At 41.7% G+C, this 23,373-nt stretch overlaps 1 protein-coding gene across 2 annotated transcripts in view; it reads right to left on the reverse strand.

The window, feature by feature from the left end:
• The window catches only part of LOC136945569 (TOX high mobility group box family member 2-like), a 65,622-nt gene extending 44,241 nt beyond the window's left edge, over positions 1 to 21,381 (reverse strand). For both annotated transcript variants that reach the window (XM_067239469.1, XM_067239468.1), the window contains exon 1: positions 20,821 to 21,381. In XM_067239469.1, coding sequence (XP_067095570.1) covers positions 20,821 to 20,925 — 105 coding nt within the window. In that variant the 5' untranslated portion in view covers positions 20,926 to 21,381. The remainder of the gene's footprint in view (positions 1 to 20,820) is intronic.
• Positions 21,382 to 23,373: the final 1,992 nt, after the last annotated feature.

Below are 23,373 nucleotides of genomic sequence, written 5' to 3' on the forward strand. Positions count from 1 at the left end.
AGTGTGTGCATGCCAGTGTGTGTGTGTGTGTGTGCGAGTCTCGGAGTGTGTGTGTCGGTGAGTCGCTAGCTCAATGCCAGGTCTCACTAATGAGTCTGTCAGGCACTGTTAGCGACGGCGTGTTCCCCTGGCTCACGACGCTCCCACAGACAGACTATGATTAGCCGGGCCAATGGCACGCCACTGGGCCAGATTAAACAGTCACTGTGCCGAGAGGGGGAGGACTCCCTCTCTCACACACACACACACACACAGGCGTGCACACACATACAAGCGAGTGCACACCACACACGCAAATTTAGTCTCACACATGCAGTGACTTCCACACTGCCATCACCCCTCCCATTATGCTGCTTTGATATGATAGCTAACACGTGCCCCCCAAAGTCAGGAAGGGTGATGATGTCACTGGTGCTATAGTTGGCTTTGAAAAATGCAGGCTCAGGGCGTTACTGTCATACAGCGTACCAAAGAAAGCTGCACATTGGACACATTTAAACTACAAAGAAATCCTGTAAGTCCAGTTAAAGGCAGCCTATGGGACCACAGACTACACGCCCCCCCCAAAAAAACTCCTGAGATATTTCTATATGTAAAAAACAGAGCGACTTGCATTGTCTTCCTTCAGTGTATTAAAGTTTTCTTCTACTCTCTTACACATCGTTCAGGATGTGGATCGCTCCTTCTGGCACTCCGGCTTAGAAGATGTTCATTAAAACGACATGATTCACTAATTACAGGTAATTATCCATTAATGAGGAGAGAGGATGAATGGGATGCCGTGTGGAGGAGGGCATATCATTACTCATCTCTCGCAGGACAAGTGAAATCTTTCCCCGGGTTCGACTGCCATACCTTTGTCACACCCAGCTTGACTGAGTCTGTTCTGGCCTTGCCCTCGTTGGAAGGTGAGATAATATTCTGATAAGTGAGGACAGTTTTCGTGACACCTGGGCTCTCAATTTCTCTTGCTGTCTCACACACACACACACACACACACAGACACAGAGCGGTAAGGCATAGATTTTCCTCCAACTAAATATCCTTCCCAGTCAAAAACTCTGGCACCTGCAATATTCTGTATCTATGGACCAGATTTCCTTTTTTGGGTCCAAGTTTTGACCAACGTCCGCCCTCAGAAACCCCAACACACCCACTTGACATTGACCCGATAAGACAAAGAGACTCCAAGTGAGATTGATGTGAAAGTCCCAGACATGAAAGGTTTAGGTTTCTTATCTCAGGTCTCCAGAAGAAAGTCCCTAGTTCCAGCTACAGTCCACCAACTTCCCTCCATTTCTTGCTAAGGGCTTGTCTACCCTCTCCTTCTGCGCGACACTGAGAGGGTTTTTTACTGTCACCGACACACTTCCTGTCATTTCTATTCTGTCATTTCCTATAAGACAGGACTAAAGTAGTCTTTTCTTTTTACAGCACAGCGTTCGGTAAGTGGGGAAGAAATGTCCATCTATACTGTACAGCCACACGTCTTCACAAGGTGGTTTGTTTTTTGTTACAGTAATTAGGAATATTCTATTTGTTGTATGTTTGTCAATGGTTCTTCCTTACAAGGTCATGAACATAAATAAAATCTAATTATTAAAGATAACTAGAGAGGGTACAATATCTGGGGAAATTGTGAGGTGTGCTTGCATCCGTTGCAACTGGGGCATTATTTTTTTAACTTTACCTCACCTCAAAACCTATTGTTTAAACTTATATTAAACATCCATACATTTGGAAAAAGACAATATTTTGCATGGACTATGCAAGCAAATCAGTGACATAATGTTTGTAATTTTAAAAGGCATTGAATACTTAATATTGACATTTAAACACCACCGAAAAAAAATCTGATCCAAATTCCAGGTTCGGAAATTCTGGCTCCTCAAATTCGAACAGTAAAATTCCGGTCCCAAAAATTCAAAGACTTTGTTTTTATTTCAATGTAAAAAAAAAAATCAGAATAATTTTAATTCATTTAATTTTTGGGACCTGAATTTATACCGTGGAATTTGAGCAACCTGAATTTCCGAACCTAACATTTTTGTTAGTCAGATTTTATTGTTTACATTGAAATAAATTCATGTTTAAATTTAAGAGGTAAATTCAAAATCAACAAATTAGGGTCTGTTTAAATTTCAATAGTAAGTATTCAATGCCTTTTCAAATTCAAAACATTATGTCACTGATTTTCTACCAACACGGAAATGATTGACAGATTGACGAAGGCAATTTACTTACACCGGTAACTAACTTGTACAGCTGAGCTAGGCTAACTGTGCGGTGTGAGATTGCTAAAGCTAACCAGTACAAAGGGCGAAAAAACAGGGTGTAGATATCACAGCCTGGAATCATAGCTAGCTACATGTTATCACCCTGCCCTGTGCCTGTAGCATTTCTGCTGCTGTCTTTTTGCTATTTTAGGTAGCTAGCTATTAGGGGTGGGGGAAAAATCGATTCACATTTGAATCGCTATTCAGTCTGCTCGCGATTCAGATTCAGAGATTTTTTATATGTTTAAAAAAAATATATATATATATAGTTTTTTGTGGATTTTTAACAAAAAATCTCTGATACATCGTGAATCGCTTTTTAATCAAATCGTGACCCCAAGAATCGATTTGAATTGAATCGTGAGGTACCAAAAGATTCCCAACCCTACTAGCTATCTCCCAGCTAACAAGCTACTGAACTGTAGAGCTAAGTAAATACACGCAAGTTTGTGACGTTAGTGATGTTTGACTAGCAAGTTAGCTACCGTTAGCTTCACCTTTCGCCACAAAAACTACAAAACGTTAAAATTATGCCTAAACCGTGCAACGGAACCTTCGGGAAAAATTAAAGATAACAATGATGTAATCTAATCTCTCCTGTTAGATGTGCCAACTTCAGAATAGAGTGAAAAATGGTTGTTGACACATGATCATTGGTGTCTGTGGTCATTTCTAAACTGACCAAAACAACAACGTCATACAAACTGCCATCAGCCCCTTCCCTCACGTGCAAAAAACATCCAATAAATTTTTGTCACAGTTTTTCAGTTCACTTGCCTTTTACAGCATAAACACTGAAATGGGAATATCACATAAATAACCCTTTATTTACACTATGCTAATCCAATCACCACACCATAGTTCATTCAATTTGTGCCCTGACAGTGAACTGGCCCCCTTCCCTTCTCTAAAGCATATTTATCATGATGCCATTTGCCTCGAACAACACATCCCCCGTTCTCTTGCTGCAATGTGCAGAATGTGATATACTGCACAGCACAATGGAATAATTGTGTTTTTTCCCCCTTGAGGGGAAAAACGAAAGGCGGGGGGAGAGGAGAAATCTATGTGAAAGATGTACAGTATTCAAGCCTCATAGACTTTGACAGGAGTGAGGGCATTTGCTGTGGTGTGGATTCGCAATGTACATACAAAATGTGATTACTGCGTCATGAAGGGGAACCATTGGAGAGACGCTGTGCTTCTTAAAAACCACAGTGACCAGGCATACTGTATCTGACGATTTTCTGTCGTAGCAAAACAACTATTCTATAAGGACACAGCCCTACTCATGCCAATACATAGGTTCTAAACTGCTAGACCAGCTCTGAATGTGTTCCAGATGTTTAAAAATAAAATTCCTCTGTGAAAGAAACACAGTACACTGGATCTTAGAATTACAAACACACTGAAATACCAACAAGTAGTACAATAATACAGAGTATGTATATATATGTATACATTTATTTATTTATATTTTATATATAATGTATGAAATGAAGAAAGATATTTCTTCATTTCATAGTGTGCATACTGAGAGCGAACCTTTGTAGTTTCATCCATTGCATGTGTTGTCTGAGAAACTCTAATGAGCACAGATCAATAGCATACTTTCCATTTCAACACAACGCACTGATGCTTAGCATGTGTGCAGGGCCACACATTTGGAACGTGTCCAACCTTGTCAACACACAAGCTGTATATTGTCTCTGCAAAGTAAAAAAAAAGTTTAAAAAAATCAGTAAGTGAACATACAAAAAGCTCTCAAAGCTTTTGAAACTGATCTGAATGTCTTTCCACACCCAAGGTTTGAGAGCTGTTTCTGCGAAATCACAAAGGTATTGTCTGACAATGATCATGGAAAACAAGCAGGTGGGCGGACATTTTTGTGACACTGGACGCAAACGTGTATGAGCATCTGTCTCATATCTCTCATGTTAGCAGATTAGCTGTCAACAGGTTCAATGTATCCTTTAGACAAACGCCACATATTTAATTTTTTTCATCATGGAAAAATACTCACTGGTCTAAATACATCTATTCCATGACAGTAAAGTCATAAAAGGTCATAAAACATTGTTAATATGCCAATAAAACGATCCACCCTAAAATAAAAGAATATAAAAACAAACAATAAGAGTCGCCCTCCGGTCTTGAGCAAACAAACCCAAGAAAATCAATTTCCTCCTCAACAGGATGCCCGCTTCAAGCTAGCTGTTTTTATGGCCACCGCTGAAAGGTATAAAAATCTAACATGCTTCAACTGAGAAAATATCAATCTACATCCTCGCTCACAGTGAGGCCTGAGCTGCCAAACACGAGCTATAAATCTTAAGTTAATTACTGGCATTAGCTTGAAAGGTAATAGGTTTCGTTAGTTCTGTGAGAGGGCCTGTGTGTATTGCTTGCAGCTACTGTACTTACAGTTCCCAACGCAGTCATTCACTCTGACAAGCTGCTGATGGTAAAATAGCATCAGAGCCCACGATGGAAAATCCGTTTAGTTTCTTTTTTGATAATCATCAGATTGAAAAAAATTCAGTGATGAGCTGTGTTGCGAAAAAAATCACATGAAAGGGATAGCATCATCAAAACATAGTCTCTCTGACACCTTCCTGTCTATCTTGCGGATCCTCTTGATGTCCACATTTTGAGACACGTTCTGGTCCAGTGGAAAGGAACTCTTACATAAAGCCCTCTATACAATCCTTCTTTCCTTCTCTAAACCAAGGGCCCACATTCACTGACAGAAGACTAATCTCATTACCCTCTTTTCCTTCAGCAAGAGCGAATAAATATTCATTTCGGAATAAGGCAATCGTCAGGAGGGGAGAGGAAAAAAAATTCAATCTCACGCACTCCCATTTCATTTTCCGTGTAATTAAATCAGTTAAACGTTATAAAAACATGTAAACTCGTCAATGACTTTGAGCCATTTGCATTTTTAATCAGGGCAGATTAATTGTAATAAGCCAGTCAAAATGTGGCAGTGACTGAAGAGACATATTGTATGTCTGTCACAGGCTTGTCATTCCGCCTTTCTCTTCCCTATCCTGTTATGCTAATTGTCCTTTTTTTTATTAGGGCTTTTTCCCTTGATCAACAACCAGCTAAAGCTATTAAGTCTTAATCTCACATTAGTGCACTTTTCACCTTAAACATCTTTTGACTTCCCTCGGTTTATATAAAGGTAAACGGTTAGCCCCGTGGGCTCGTCAGTGCAACACAGTAATACTCCAATTTCATAGCTTCTGTTTTTGTAAACAGCCGGCAATAAGGAACAAACGAAGCCAGGATAAAAATGTGGATTTCTAAAACCTGGCGTTAAGACAAAACAAGCACAATGGTTGCTGAAATGGATATAACTACAGCTGCCTCAAGCTAGGTAACTAACCATACAAGTTCAATATGTCTGATGCATTCAGACATCACCCCCCCCCCCCTCCCCCACCATCTCCATCTCCTGGGAGTCTTTCGACAATTCAATTTCAGACATTGTGATTGTTATCTGATTGGAAGATACCACTTCCAGGAAGATACCACTTACGGTAAATCTGGCATTTTAGGCTATATTACACCAGTGGTGTAACTCATAGTGAGTGACTATTCCTCGATTCACATAACCACAGAATATTCTAGACACTATAGTAAACTGTAACTGTATCAGCATAGGTTTCATGTCCCAATCACATTTTTATAAAGGCAAATCCCCCACCCCCTAGGGTAAATGGTTTGTGTGTATCCAAATCTACATCCTTTCGTACACCCTAATTTAATAGTTCATATCTGGTCCTGCATTCACAAACTTCAAATATTTCGGTAACTACTTGAGTCTCACGTCCTGTAATGTGGTAACAGTCTCATAATGCTACTGTGCTAAAAAGATACACCCTCGGGTGAAACTCACAACAAGTTAAAGTGTGTCACTCTGCTGGCACATGTGAACAGCTAGGGTGGATGGTGCCATCTTAACCAACCGCTCGTACCACATAACCTTATTGTGGTGAAGAAGGTGGGGTTGGGGACATGCTGGCCAACTGACAAAGCAGAAGCAGAAACATGTGGTAACATTTCTTTGAACTTCTAATGATTTTTTTAAAGTGGATTTAAAAAATATATATATTTGTTCCCTTTTTTCAGTGAACCTCAACAACATTGCTCTACAAACTGCAATCTAAATGTAAAACAAGGTTCATGTTTTCCAGATGGAGGTTAATCAAATTTAACCATGAGCACAGAGTAGAATTAAGAAAAAAACTACCACAATCTAAATAGGCCGATGCATAGAAACATACAGATGCAGTACTGTAGCACAAGAACTAAAGCAAAACGTGCTTTGTAACTTAACTGGACAAGCTGTGCAAGGTACTTGTACAATACATTTACTACATTGCAGTTTAGGTTGAATGAAATTCATAATGATGGTCCAAACCTGTTAAAATATTCTTCAACAAAGCACATTTATACCTATTAAAGTTTAGCCTACCTATGAAATCCCTTATGAAAATGCCTTCTCCACAGTATACATCCTGTCATCTTAGTCTTGTTCTTCACAAAACCGATGCTAAATATAGACTAAACAGCAGAGTTGTCAGAGCTGATTCAGCAGGACAGGTACAGGGAAAGTGTATTAATTTTCTCGTAAGCGAGAAAAGTGCTTTTCAACGTTTCAATATCCCCCCCTTTGCTGTATTTCTGTACATTAAGGACATTTTCAGTCACTTCAGGTTTCTTTTTCTTATTAAGGAAATGACCTGATATTTCCACTGTGTACCCCCCCCCCCTCCCTTCACCCGGACCTGAAACACACACACTCACACATATACAAACACACATATATTTGGCCTTTCCTATCCCCTCCTATCAAACAATCAAACAGCCTTTTCCTCAACTCTAAATCTTTCTTCAACTTTCCTTAAAGTCTAACTAGCTTGTTATACTTTCAATTCACAGTGAATTGAAAGTGCCTTTAAATGCATCATAATTTACATATTACTCACTTTCCTTCTCTGCATAGAGAACTCAATAAGCTCTCCCTTAAGTAAACAGAAGGTGAGCGTTACTATGGGGATGTAGAGTGTTCCACTGTGCTCTGTGGCACAGTGGGCCTGTTTATATTGTGGTGAGAGAGAGCAGCTGTCTTTACCTTTGGCAGGCAAAAACAGGCTCATTAAAGGCGGCCATGTTTGTTTTTGTGCCCGATACCTAGCCCTAAGCAAACACTGCCCTATCTCTTCTCTGCAGCCCTCATGGTCTCAACATTTCCTTTCCTATTGTGGAGAGGCAGTCATAGGTTTCCATGTAAGTCCAAGCCAAGCTGCCAATGACTTTCAAAGAATGTGTGGTTAATTGAGAAATTTGTTGAGGCAGACTACCACTGAAATGTTTAAATGTGGGAGGTGTCTCTCCCTCCCATTGAGTTGTGGGTTGTAATGAAATGAATGGAATAACTTATGTATTATCTTGTGATCAACATCAGTATCTCAGAAAAATGACCATCCTTTGCTTGTGTATTTAGATGTCTGACAGCATAGCAAACACATTGTAAAAAAAACAACAGTTTTTTTTTTTAGCAGGTCACTTTTCTTCATAATTTCAACATCTGAGCACCTTCAGAAGATGCGGGATATTTCTTCGAATGAACGTTCAAGCCCCTCGCTTATTAGATTCAGACTCTTTTCGTCGTTCGTCAAGCCCACCGTCACAACGCATTCTGAAATGGGGCCCTAATGTGGAGTAATGAGGTTGTCATGGCGGAACAATCTCTGCTTGTTTGAGTTTGAGTCATGTTGTAGATTCAATTAAATCAGCTGAAGTCAAACTGGCCTAGGGCCACGGGGGTAATGGGTGACCTCACTCTAACAACGCTCTGACATATTGAAACAAAAGGAGGAAAGACCCTGAGCCAGTTGCAAAAGCAAACTCCACTTATGGATACAGTAGAAATGACAGTGCATTCACTAGTTCTCTTTCAGAGAATCAACAGTGTGGCGATGTGTGTTTTTAGCTACAGTTTTCGTTCGTGTGTGGAATCATGTGAAGGGAAACGTACTTGACGATGAGTTTGTTTCATAGTCCTAAGTTGATTTACAGCTTCGACTGGTCACCAAATGAATTGATGCGTGTTTGTAGGATGTAAAATGTAATGTTGGATTTTATACCCAACTGAATTATAGAAGCCAACTCAATTCACAGCACAAGGCTGGTATTTGTGACCTAAAAAATGATGGATATTTTACAATTATTTCCTGTTTATGTTCTCGTTGCTTAATAAACAACATGGGCCCCTAAAAGCCACATTATCAAACTATCGCACATATTTTTCAACAGCTGTTCCGTGTCTTTTCTGAAGTTTATTTGTCCACGCAAGTCTAAATTGATTTGTTCCGACATCGAAATGCCTGGAATCTAAATCACCAGACAAACACTCCTAAGGCCATGTAAACACACTTTAATGTTCAAATCTACATAGATGGTTTCTGGGTTAGAGCTATATTTTGCCAGGGGCCAGAGCACTTTAGACTTTTATTAGACTCTCCCCTGACATGCGGTTTATGGAGGTGAGGCAGGGCCTTCCTCATACTGTAGCTATGTCACCACACCTGAGAGAGATCTCTACACAGACTGTATTAGCAGAGGATACAAGCTGGCTCAGTGTGATGTTAACTAACCCAGAGATGAGACGTTATAGTATCAACTGGGGGCGAAAGCAGCTTCAGCTAACGATTCCACAGTCAGCCCTGCTTGGGAATTCACAAGGGCTGCAGCCGTTTAACAGATAACAGAGGATCGCAGAGAAACACAAACCATAGAGACACACACAAACACACACATACGCACACATACACACTCACGCATACACACACACACACACGAGCACAGATGCACACACACACTCATGCACACACACACTCTGGCTGCACCTCATTAGGCTGCGTTCCCTCCGGCCCTGATTCCATTAGAAATTAAAACTCAGGACAATTAGCAGCAGATTGGTCTCAACTCAGTGCTCCGCGCCCTGCTCTCAAGGCTTTGAGATGACTTAATTACAGTCTCTTCTGAAACTCATACAACGAGCACAAGCTGGGGTACACTGGGAATACCTGGCAACCCGGAATTATGAAGGGTTCGTTCACAACAGCAGTTGGGTATCGGCTTAGGGTTCGATATGGTATGAACAGTGTCATTTTGGTTGTTAGTCAATCTCTGTTTTCGTTACAGTAAGATTCAGTGAATCATAAGATCCTTACTCAAAGTGTAGACATAGTTGAACCACAAGTTTCAACAGAAATTCTAAATCGAAAAAAGAAAACCAGGTGTTATCGAGGTATTGGATAGTATTTACAAAATTTCCCATGCCATTTCTACTGGTTGGAATCTACAAAATGTGCATAATCCATGGAGATTGGAGAGAGAGTGACCTTCGCGACAGAAAGGAAAAAGAAAAGGAAGAAAAGTTGATAATTCAGAGTGTTTGCCTGGTGGTCACGTGACTCTTTTCACTCTGTTCTGATGTTGCCAGAAAAGGGGAGAGGGTATCTAGTGCCTTGTAGCACTGGTTGTGTGTGTATGAATGTGTGTGTGTCTGTGTGTGTAGGAGTGTGTGTGTGTGTGTGTTACAACCATAAAGAGACCACGTATGGTCCTGAAGGCTTCCACCATTTGTCAGAAATTCACCGTTCTAATTGGGCAACTTGGGAGATGTCACTATCATCTCCACACTAACGCCTTTTACGGTTCTGTAAAACTACCCCTGTGTCCCAAAACAACAAATAGCTTCAAATACAACTCAGAAGTCAGACTACAGATTCAACACTGAAAGATAATAGAAATGCAGTGAGTCCGACTGCTATGGAGTTAGCAGATCAACTGACTAAGAATATAGGAGAGTCAAATTAGGTGTGGTGCTGTCAAAGCTACCAAGAGCTCAGTTAAATGTATGCTTTAGGTGAATACATTGTAAAAAGTTCAGTTAAGGATTATGATACATTACAATTTGTTTTTAATGTTATTTATTTACAGTTTTTCTCAATTGCTAAGACACATTTCTTGAATGTGTACTGTGTTTTCTCCAAACTCTAAACACACATCTTCATACTTACACTGTTTTGGCCAAACCCTTGACTTTTGACCCAAAATCAAACACTGTAGTCAAAACCATATTACATGTCGTATAAACCTAACTTTGCATTCAAAATACACACAAAGCCCTCAAATAAATTCAACCTTCTGAATACCCTTTAGACACTGCTGGGAGGAATTGAAAACACTATTATAAAAAGGTTTTCAAGAACCATTGACTATAACGTGTCCCTGAATTTTAGATATGTTCCACCTCATGAGTTTGATATGATGTAAATCATAAAACTCACAATTACTGCAATTGTCCTTCTTACAGGCTGTTTATTTTCTATTATACAGCAATTGCATTTTGAGCTCTTGTTACTGTAGTAGTCACAGTATACAAATAGTAGTACTGTTAGTCAACAACACAAATGTATTGCTGTAAATTGTAATTTGGGGAACAAAGGCTAAGAAAATCATCATAGGGATTTCTGTCATAGTGTGGCATGGATCTCATTTGAGATTGTTGTTCTTCTTCCTCTTCCTCTGCCTCTTCCTCTCCCTTGTCCACCTCCTCTCATTTGGACAATTCTTCCTTTTCTTCTGATATTTTCATCCATGATTTCAAAGTACAGATGAGCTTACCTTTGTATTCATTCCAAACCCCTGATTGCTTGTTGAGTATATTTGCTTGTTAGTGCTTACACATGGATAATTGGTTGGTATGGGTGTTTGAATTGCGCTGTTTTGGGTTTACTTATCAAATGGCAGTGTTTTCTGAATGACATAATGGTGATAATTGTGTCTTAAAGTAAGAGGTGTGTTTAGACTTTTGCAAAGAAGTGTGAATGAACCCTGAGAAATGTGTAAAAAAGGGTAAATTGTGTTTAAAGATTGGGGTACATGGTCTTTCTGCTGGGATTTGGCAAAATGGTTTTGTGGGGATGGCTTACACATACCATTTTTGTGTGTTAGCAATCGAGAAAAACTGTAATTAAAAACATTAATTAAACTCTGTACTCAAAAGGTCAACAAAAGAATTGAAGAGATTCTCACTTAGGCTGTCAGTTGAGAATGTCCTATGTACATGGAACATAAACTAGTCGGCATTAAAGGGCAGAATAGCAAATAGCGGGGTGAAGATCTGTTGGTGTGAAAACCAAGACCGCAGTCTCTTTAGGGCAATCGTTTTTATAGTGAACTCTGGGCACATGCCAGTGGGGTATTAGTCATTCATCGAACAAGTTCCACAGAGCAAACCGCAAAACGTTCTACTGACAACTTCCTTTCATTGAAATTTGAGCATGTAAGCACATTTTTGCAGATGTCTCTGTGCAACATACAGTGTAAATCCTCCCGATAACGACTCCAGTGCTGCCAGTAGTTGCGTCACCATTGTTGATTTGTTTGTTCGTTTGTTTTGGGTCTGTTGACTGCGTGCCAGGTCATGGGAAACGTAGTTCAATGAATGAGGGAGGGAAGGAAGGAGGGATGAAGTGAGGGTGAGATGAAGGGATGAGGGAGGGAGGGAGGGAGGGAGGGAGGGAGGGAGGGAGGGAGGGAGGGAGGGAGGGAGGGAGGGAGGGAGGGAGGGAGGGAGGGAGGGAGGGAGGGAGGGAGGGAGGGAGGGAGGGAGGGAGGGAGGGAGGGAGGGAGGGAGGGAGGGAGGGAGGGAGGGAGGGAGGGAGGGAGGGAGGGAGGGAGGGAGGGAGGGAGGGAGGGAGGGAGGGAGGGAGGGAGGGAGGGAGGGAGGGAGGGAGACCGGGGGTTGAGAGTGAAAGGCGGATGGGAGGGGATTAGGGAGGGGTGCAATTCTTCAGGCATACAACATGATCTCTAATTACCCACAACACACTGGGGTAACCTGAACCTGCGATTGGGCCTGTGTCATCTGGCTTAATAAAACATGACCATCCTCGCTGCAAGCTCTGGCCAGTTTCACTTGATACCACATGACCTGTCCAGCCGCAAACATTTGCTTCTGTTCATGACCGCTGTTTCTGCATGAGAAGACTTGGTGCTGTATGTGTGTGGAAAGCCAGCAGAGAACAGTTTGCTCCTGTCAAACTGCCCTACATTCTAGAAATATGATTCACTTTAACAGGCTCCTTTGAGGAAAACTGTCAGGGTCACTTTCTTTCTACATCAGCCCTCTTTCTGATTATCCAGGCTTTCTATTGAGTCATCAATACTATCTCAGCCAGCCTGAAATAGGAAGGCTATGATGGTTTCAAAGCTATTTTTAGTGATGTGACGTCGCTGCCTTCAAGCCTGTCGTCTTTCACAGACTTTGGTAACAAAATGATCTAAGGGTGAAGATGTCCGATTGACCAGTGTAGTTTCTGTTGTGCGCGCAACGCTCAACAGAGCACACAGACCGTGGAGTCTCAGTTCTGTGTCGTCAAGCAAAGCCCAATAAAAAAAAGTCATATTAAAACTCATGGCGTCATGGTTACACTGTTTACAAAAGTTCAAATTATAGAGTACTGTAGGGATGGAGCCTTTTTTGAAAAGCGTGTTTCTTAACCGTGTACTCTGAAGGTCTACTGCTAAGGAATACTGTTCGTATTCTAGCCATGGATCAGAATCAGACCGCAGATGTTAAAACTACAGTTTTATTCACGTTATGTGCTGAAAGATTGCCACTCTTCATGTGCTCTGCAGTGTTTGATACATTTGAAAGAGCCTGGATAACACAGGACACTATATGGATCATTTGCATAGAAGAAATTGTAGCATGTTTAGTTTTTTTACTTTCAGGGTTTGTGACCCAGTCTGAAAGGAATGATTGTTCAGCTTTCCCTTCAACATTCCTTTATCCTGTTCTCTCTCTCTCTTTTTCACATCCCTCTCTCTGCACACATACTGTATACACACATACTGTACTGTATACACACTGGCACACACATACAAAACTGTTCATGTGGGTTATGCCAGTAAGTGCTGCCTTGGGGTATGTTTCACCACTGTCTACTGTGCTATTAACAGTTCTATAAAAAGATATGCTTGAGTTTCTCTTTCCTGAGTGTTTGCAGTGTTAACAAACCTACTAAGTTGTCATAAAGTCGTTACGGTTGCTTGCAAGGTTAGTCCCGTTGTGCACAACAGGCCTTCTGCTGTCACAGTTTCCAAAATCATAATTTTCATTTCCTCCGTTTTTTTTTTTTTTGTGGCGACATCACTCAACAGCATGGCTAGTGGCCAAATTCAAACTAAACAGACAGACAACATGAAGACAGAGGGCCTTTCTCTCCACCTCTCCCTATTTCTTACACTATCCTCCTCTCTCTTTTTCTCTCTTCCCAGTCCTCTCTTCATCCCACAGCGGCTTATTTTCTCCTGTTCTTTTCGTATCCTGCAATATGAGTACCGCATTTTGAAAATACATGCTTTTGCTTTGCCGAGTGTTTCTCTCTCTCTCTGTCTCTCTCTCTGTCTCTCTCTCTCTCTCTCTCTGTCTCTCTCTCTCTGTCTCTCTCTCTGTCTCTCTCTCTCTCTGTCTCTCTCTTCCCCCTTTCTGCCGATTGTGAATGAATCTCATCATTAGCTCTGAATGAGAAGGACTGAGAGGCAGATTGGATCTCTCTGTGGCGCTGCGGGCTCCAGCCCTGGCTCTTCTCTCCAGTGACTGGGTTTGACGCGGACTATCATCGCCTCGCTGAGGCAATTATATCTGCAAGCTAAATATGTCACACGCAATAAACACATGTTTCTGATAGACCGGGGATGAGCCAAGGGAATGCCTTGTCTGGTGAAGGTGAGGTTCAACTCAAACACAAGACCCATCTCTAATCCATCAACAGAGCCGATAGAAAAACTGAACAGCACTTTTAGTCAGGGCTGGTCAATGAGTCCGATAGATTTCTGGCACTAAAAATAACAAATGCACTCTTTGTTGTGATGACGGATCGACTTTCTAATGGAGCGCATTTGCATTTGTGCACCCCACAGTCCTATCTAGATGCAAGACCCTTAAGTGTATTGAGCACACGAGCTATCATACAATAAGGTCAGACGTCAATGTCGAAGGGTGTTTTCACTTGTACTGAATACATCGACGTTTGAGCCTCAAAGCAACGACAAGGAGAACGTACAAGGAAAATATACAGCTACCTATTTTGCTAGGAGTTCATTTCCATATGGGTTCGAGCACCTCAACTGTTAGATACCAAGACTGGTCCAGCACTTTTTTTTTGTTTTTCAGATCTTTAATTGAACAGTCAGTGCCATCCCTTAAGTCCGCAGTGCAAACACAGCACTGACACAGGTCCGATAATATTTGTAAAGGATATTCCGAGAAAACAAGTGTTAGGGGGAGGAACAGAAGCCTCGGAGCCAGGAGAGGACCCTGGCCGTGGCTGGCTATGTTTGCACAGGACATACCTCAGGAAGCCGAGACAACCAGACTGTTTATCCAGCTCCCAGTTCTCTTCCATACATACATAGAGCATCGAGGCCAGGGGCATTCCTCCCTGGTCAGCCTATCTCCTCCCATTATTTGTCTTGTTTACCATCAGCTCTGAGACATTGGAGGTGGTGTGAGGGGGATGGGTGCTGTCAGGCACCTAACTTGTCTATGTATGATATTCTAAATGTATTCCCTACATTCGTCACGTTTGCCTTTCGTATCGAATCGTGCGTTTCTGTCTTTTCCAGAACGGTAAATATAGGTGAAATGTCTATGGGCTTTGAGTAGGCCTACACAATCATCAAACCGATTACCTGTCTTCCGTCAAAACTCTTATTTCAACTGAGACCCATACTCCAAAGGGTTCTCCCTACAAACTGACAATGGACAATCTACAACACTGCCAAGCTTAGCTCGTATGTAGTACTACAGCAAGAAGCGACAAGTCCTTGGGATAATTTGACAGATGCGCAGCGTTATTAGCGGGTTTTTTTTAATACCAGACGCGCTTTTGCCTCTTTAGCGCCCGTAACCATTTACGAACATGAGCGACGCTTAATGGAACACCCAGGGGTCTTATCCAGCAGCAGGTGTTGGCGCGCTGCTCTTTCTTCTTCTTGTTCTTCTGCAGGTAGACTTGAGAGAGAGGCTGCACTGCCCCATGGGAGGCCCATACTGACTAATGCAACTGTAGCAACACAGACCGACTGGTCTTAATTATGGAAACAGACGCTCCGAGGAACGATGTACTTCTCTCTCTCTTTCTCTGTCTCTCACTCTCTCTCATTCTCAACAGGCAGCAGTGTCTAGCTGCCAGGCCCACTTATTATGTGGGTATTTCTCTCTGTCTATCCCTGTTTCTCTCTCTCTCTAAATCTCTTTCTCTCCATCTTTCTCTATTTTACCCTGTTCCTCTCGCAAATAAATTATCTCTGCCCTACTATCTCTGTCTTCTCCAGCAGGTTATTTTTCTGCCTCAATAAAATCCATACACTAAGGTAATCTTTTTTTGCCCCAACTGTGAGCCACTTCACTAATTCGATGACCAAATTAGATCAAGTCTGGCCATCAGTGGCAACCACTTGTAAATAGAATAGGTTAGGGAATGGCTGGGATGAGAACGAAATTCTTTCCTGCATACAAAATAGCACCTAGTACAGGCCACCTGTTTGCAATATCAGTCCTATGCGCAGTCTCCCTGACATTGCCTATGTAAGACCCAATGTCAGTTTTATTGAAATGATTTCATATGCTAAGAATTCCCATTAAAAAATCTCTTCAGTCTGAGCGGAGAGAATATAATTTACTGTGTGTTTTTCCAACCCTGCTCTCTGAGTCACAAGCCCATGCTGGTATGCTTGGCCTTCCTCTACACAGGGCTATGAAAGCAATTGTGATTGTGATTCCATAGTCAGCAAAACGTCTGAAAGGCAGAGGCCGGGGCAATCACACACACTGTCCATCTACCAGGCCGCTGATTACTTCTACCCATTTGACTCTCTTTCATTCTCTTTCCCTCATTCTCTTTCTCTCTCAACCTCTCTTTCTCCCTCTCCCTCTCTTTTACTGTTCTCTCTCGTTCCCTTGTTCCTTCTCTCTCGCTCTTTCTCTCTCTTCCTCTCTCTCTCTCTCTTCCTCTCTCTCTCTCTCTCTCTCTCTCTCTCTCTCTCTCTCACTCTCTGTCACTCTCAGCTGTACACCAGAGTTTGTCATTAGCTAATAGCTACAACATTACTGGCCTTAGGACATGAAAACATACAGAAGCTTGCATTACTGGGAGTGCTCTCTCTTTCTGTGGAGGCGTAAATAGTCTCCCAACCTAAAAGGATTGGATATTCTGCCAAGACAGAGTCTAATAAACTAGTTGTGTGTTTGATGTTTCAAATTTGTGCATAAAGCTAAGCTGTGTTGCCTGGTTATTTGAGTTTGGTGTAAAACGAGTCCTTCACGTCATAGCAAACAGGACAACACTGAAGCAACACTTGAATTGGTTTCTTACAATACTCCTAGTTTTATGTGACCCAACCTCTGCAGAGAATATGTAATATCTTCTCTCAATACAGAGCATTATAAAGCCTCTCAGAGAGAAATTCTATGTTCAAATGTAGTATTGTCTTTGTTCCCTGTGCCTGTAGCCAAGGTTACGTTGCGATGTTGTAAACACAGACCGTTCCTTGACTCTGATCTCCTAAATACTGTCAGTACCGTGCACTCCTGAACTGTACGAATACGATGTGTACATCGCTCTGGATAAAAGCGTTTGCTAAATGAATACAGCTGAAGATGAAGAACTGTGAAGTGCAGCTCACTTATCTGTGGTAATCAAGGACCACCTACAGTTGTCCATAATAAACCAGCTCACTAGTCTTGGCCTACGAACCAAGACACAGTCTGCCAGTGTTGTCAGAGGACAGTAATGACTAGGGTGGGGCCTTGGCCCAGCAGAACTCCACTACTCTCTGCTCCCAAGCTACAACGGAGGAAACGGGGAGGAGCACTGTTTGATTAAGGCTTTCAAATAGAGGCCCCATCCAATATGTTCCAGTAGCATAGCCACGAGGGGGCCTAGGTACCCCCCCAAGATTTCTGATTGCTCACAATTAAAAAATTAAGGAATAGTTGATTTATTCGTTTTTTGGGAGGACCCTTCAAAACTAAGATTTGGTCTACGCCACTGATGTGTAAACTTATTTTCAGAAACTAGTTGACAGAGTGGGGTGACATAATGGCTGCCTCTCTCAAGACACACAGATTAGCCTTTAGTTACTACAGTCTGTGTGTGGCTGAGGAGAGGAATAGAGTTAGACTCCATTGTTTTAATGACTTTACAGTGAAGATTACAGTGCTTTGCTGTCAACGTGTGAAGGTGCAGCAAACTAAAATGTGTCCTCGTTTCATCTTACTAAAGTAGCACAGAGATTACAGTAACGACAACCTTTGATGTTATTTTTACAGGCTGCTGAAGAACCACAGAGAGAGAGGGAGAGAGAGAGAGAGAGAGAGAGAGAGAGAGAGAGAGAAACAGACAAAAAGACTGAGTGCACTATGGAATCATACGCATGTTGGTTATTCATCTGCGAGTCGTTTTAAGAAGCCGTAGCGTCAAGCATGAAGCACGTAGCCCCAATCAAAAGTCCAGTCCTCAGCCAAAACCCTCCTCTGAGGTGATTTCACAGGCAAGGTGATTTGCCCTACGCCGTTCCTGAACCTGTTCTCCAGCACCACTCCATAGGCTCTGACTGCTGAAAAATCCTCCTGTACAAATCAATATGTTACATGTCACGGGGTATGGTATACTAAAATGTGAAAACAAGGCATCGTTTTTTCTTTCTTATCAAGATATCTTTTTGCCAATACTGAACCTTGGTCATGGACAGTGGACTGAATCATAAACAGCACAAAACACATTCATCCAAATGACTCTTCCAAATTAATCTTCCAAGTGACTCCTCAAAATGACTCCGTCAAATGAGTCCCCCAAATGACTCTTCCAAAATGAGTAGTCCTGTTTAAACAATGACTAAATCACTGTTCTGGACCATCATTGAACTATGGATGCTGAACTAACTGGCTAATTGCTCTTAACAATACAAGATGTGGACACAGAGGTAAGCAAATGGAAATTCAAGAGAACACTTCGCAATTGGAACAAACCTTTGTCAGTGTTTACAACGTTTAATCTTTTCAGCGAAGCTCAGGGTGAGAATCATTTGACTCCATGTAACATTGCTAATTCAAGTGAGAAAAATGGAAACTGTTGCAACTCGAGTTGCAAATTGCTTTTCACAAGGGAACACAGAAGATGTTGTTGACAAGTGGTTTCTCCAACAGCTGTGGATTTGATTCTCCTCAGAATCAGAATCATCCTGAGGTTTACACACAGGCAGGACGGAACACAGAGGCAGATAACCAACGTACCCGTATCGCTTTTTCATTCAAATCACACAGACCATCATCCAATCACACAACATCTAATCCTAACAACACACAGACCCACACCCAAACCAGCACAAACGACAACTTAGCCCTACCTTTAACTGAAAAACATGAAAACGTTCAAAAACGTGAGCTCACATGTCGACCACGAAATATGAAAACGAAAGTTTTCCAGGGGATGGCGTGAACACGGCTCTGTCTGGTCTCTGCACTGTCCCTGACAGGGTCCCACCCAACAATAGGCCGAATTCCAGAGGATCTCGACAACAGAGCTTGTCAAAATTGATTAGCTAGACACAGACGAGTCCCATCGGATGCACAGCTACAGCCTGCATTAGGGGATCCGACAACCTGCTACGGTCACAGCTAGTTTGATGACTGTCTGACTGGTAGGTAACTAACCTAGAGCCCAGCGTTCACATGACACTAAGCTAATCCTACAGTCTCGTGCTCATTTGTAACATCTGTGCAGGTAGTTAGTATTACATGTGTGGTGATTGTAATCTTGCTTTGTGGGAGTCCATCCCAACTGTGAGGAACACCTCATGAATAATGTAGCACCGATTTTAATATTTAAAATGAATAACTTGGGAGATTAACAGAAGTAACCCAATGCATTTGAGGGCATCTTCTACTGTATATAGGTTTATGAGTATTTGAATACTATTGCATTTGTGTGGAGTAGTGTTAAAGTAGGCTACTATTATAATATAACATTCTAAACCTAGAAGCTTTGATTCAGTCTGTTTTTAGACATACAATGATATAGTTGTAATATTATCCCACAGATCATCTTTAATCATTTGACCTACAAGCCCACATGCAGAGTTGAGGTTCTGTGCACATCACATTATGGCAAGGCTGCTTCGCAATAACGCAGGGGCGAAATGAAGGTTCATTACTATCACCGCCTGAAGATGGTCATGCATATGAAAAGAATAACGGAATGACTCAGTACAGATATCTGATTCATTTTAACCTCTTTCACTTTGCTGAAGATGAAAGTTATCTTTATATTGTGGCTATGGTCCTTTAGAGCCATAGGCCAATAACCTGGCATGTGAAGGCCTCACCTCCAACATCATTCAGTTACACATTTTCCATTGGCCAGTAAGTAGGTACACTTTACACTTGGCTTTATGTTCACAACAAACTAAACGTTCGGGTGTCAAAATGCCAATCGTGGTAGGTGACAGTAAAGGTCATAAACGGCAAGAAGTGAAAAAGTTAGAAGCACATTTGTTAATTTATCCTCTATAATCCTGAAAAAAAATTAGCGTGGGGCTCGAAGTGGAATATACGTACTTTAACGTAACCGTATCATGTATATTCATGCGATAATTTAACGGACTCGCCACCTGCGCACTTGAGAAGAGTCTGTGCAAGTGACCTCAGAGAAGCGGTGGGGTGTTCAAATAGTGGCAGAAAAGGATGCCCCTTCTTGTCGGACTCGGTGGTAGCTCATTAGAAAGGTCATTAACAGTATATTATTGGCATTCAGCCATTTAAACATTCAGATCACAGCAGGCACACCATGTAAAGCCCAACGTTCGTAATCGTGATATTGTGTTTGGGACGTGGAGCATTATGGAATCCATACAGCCCATGGTATTCCACATAGGAACCCTATAGTGAAACATTGGCGGCACATTGCGCAGATCCGCTACACCAGACCATCAGAGTGTAATACTGTATCCAGTACACGGGTTATAGGAAGAAAAAGTTCCTACTGAATTGAAAAGATATAGGCCCTATAAAATTTTATAGGACTACAATATGTAGCGTTGTTCTTATCAGTTTCAACGTATTGTGCTGTAGATTACATGATGTGTCTTGAACCTAGATAAGAAAACATCGGTTTTACGACATGGTTACGATTGACAGAAAAACTTCTTACAAGACGACGTGCCATTTGCTGTATCATATCTGGAGCGAATGTGCGCTGTTGGACATATGTGTGCTATCCAGTTGCAGTTCATCAAGCCCACATTCCATGCACGTGCATTGCGTAAATGGTGCATGCTGCTGATCAAGAACCGTAGGCAGGTGAGAGAGACAGAAGGAAAGAGAAAAAAAAGAATATATGCGCTCAAAACTATACGCGCCAACGCACGCTTGCTACTCTTTTGTATTTACCTTGTTTGAGTGGTAATAGTCCAGCGAGCCCAGACAACTTGGATCAGTCGGCAAGGTACATGAACCCACACTTGACGGGGGCGCCGGATAAAATCTCACGTCCATTTCAGCGTGCACAAGACTGAAGGCATGAAATCAGTTTCAGTGTCTTAGACTCAGTATTGTTTAACAAAAAAAAAGATAGGAGAGAAAGAAAAAGAAGGGGGTTGAGTTTGTCACTGCACTCTCCCCTCACATCCGTTCGCGGTCGAACTTCGGCAGCAACTCGTTTTAGTGATGCGCAGTCCTTTTCAGCACCCAAAGGCAGCCACTTTCGAGAAACAAAACACTCCAACTACAACAAAACAATGTACAGTGAAATGCACTTATGGCAATACTAGTCCGTTCTTCCAGAACAGTTAAATAAAACCTCCGCTAAATCCTTTCTTATTTGGTTTCTTTAAAAGCACAAAAAAATTCCTTTAAATATGCTTCTATTTTCCCGCTGTTCGCAGACTCCATAGGCTTTGTGTGCGGAGGTGTATATTCTTGCATTGGTTCCAGGACAGAGAAGTGGTAGGACCGTTCTTCCCCATATGCCATGCGACCTCTGCCGATAATAAACGGAAAAAAGGAATGGAGGAAAAGGGGGAGGGGAGATTGGTGGCTGCCTTGGCAACCGCTCTCCTTTCTGCAACTGCGCGGTTCTGATTAGCTCGAAATGTAGTAGTGTGCACGGCCGTGCATTATGGAGCGAAGTGCTTCCATCAGAGCCTTCGACGGTTGAGTTTGTGTTATTGTGTCCCACCGAATGGAAGGCGACGCGGTAACGCACACATTCGGCAGCCAGAACATATTTTTAATGCGTTCATTTATTTTGTATGACTTTGCCGTAGATCTGAACGTTGCATACCACATTATGTATATCCCACTCTGATCTATTGAAACAAAACCACAGAGAACCTACTGAGCTACTGTGTGTATGTATAAGAACATTGACTGTACTTATACTGTACTGTTAATGCTGTACAAACACCGTTGCAAACTAAATGCAACATGCAAATGCATTCCATGACCTCTACTGAATTATGACGGATTTAAAATTATTGATGGGGACAAGAAAATACATTGTACTCAAGTGTGTTAGACATTTTTCAGAGAGTCAAGGAAATGGAATGTATGTTTCTTCAAAACTCCAGCTTTTCTAACCATAGTTCTTTCTATAATAACACAGAAGATGCCCCAGTGTAGCCTAGTTCATCCTTATGATCACATGACACATTAATGACTAGAAGACAAAGAAACTCATAACCAAATGGTCAGAACCTAAAAGCATTAAAATTATATTATATATAATATAAATAACTGCTATTTGAACGTAGTATTCAATTTTCCAATGCGGTTTTACAGTTCAACGATAATAGGCATTTGCACAGTTTAAATTGCTCAAAAGTGAGTAAAATATGCACACAGGGGTTCAATTTTCTATGGCCAAATGATTGCAAATGTGCAGGCAGGAGTTGAGAGAGGTCTTTGACAGCTCCTTGAATGTGATGGATAGTGCCTCCTTACCCTGTGATGTGCATGCACATCTGATGTTGAAATGGCCTATCCATAGGCCCATTGTCTTTCAATCATGTCAAGGCAAAGTACAGAACACTGCAGTATGTGGTATTACCATACCCCTGGCTGTAGCACAATCCTTACTCTCACCTCGGATGGCTTTTACTCATGTTTAAGGTTTAAGGTTTCCAGTTTCATCCTGAAGTAGTTTGTTGCTGGATTCAACTGGAGAAAAAGTAGGGGGGCATAAAATCGTTCACTTTGATTCTACCATCAATAAACAAATTATGGGTCTGCATCATTCGATTCTAAATATTCCATTGCCCACTGAAAAGTATCACTAAATCCCTATACTTTATGTTCATAACCAACCAAACATTAGGAGGTGGTGGTGTTTAGACTGATGTTTTGACACCATGACAGTCATGATTACTCTGAATAAGATTTGCTTTATTACACAACGGCAAACTACCATGGGGGTTTGCACATTAGACAGATGTTCACTGTGCAGTCAGCATACATTTACATTTAGTCATTTAGCAGACGCTCTTATCCAGAGCGACTTACAGTAAGTACAGGGACATTCTCCCCGAGGCAAGTAGGGTGAAGTGCCTTGCCCAAGGACACAACGTCATTTGACACAGCCGGGAATTGAACCAACAACCTTCTGATTACTAGCCCGATTCCCTAACCACTCAGCCACCTGACTCCCGTTCACTTATAGCATACAACACATCCATAGGTTTACCATTAACATGGATGCATGTCTTTGTGTGTATAACTCAGTGGTAAAGCATTAGACTGTAGATCGAGAGGTCACAGGTTTAAATCCCCCCATTTGCCTCTTAGGGTAAAAATGTCTGCTAAAATGAACACGTTATTACTATTGTGCAGAGGCTACATTATTTATGTCCCACCTACTTTTTTGAAACCAGCAAATATGTGTCTGTCACCCCCCCCCCACACACACACACACACACACACACACACACACTTCTTATTAAGAAAATC

This window comes from Osmerus mordax, chromosome 7 (assembly GCF_038355195.1).
Source record: "Osmerus mordax isolate fOsmMor3 chromosome 7, fOsmMor3.pri, whole genome shotgun sequence".
Taxonomy (NCBI): domain Eukaryota; kingdom Metazoa; phylum Chordata; class Actinopteri; order Osmeriformes; family Osmeridae; genus Osmerus; species Osmerus mordax.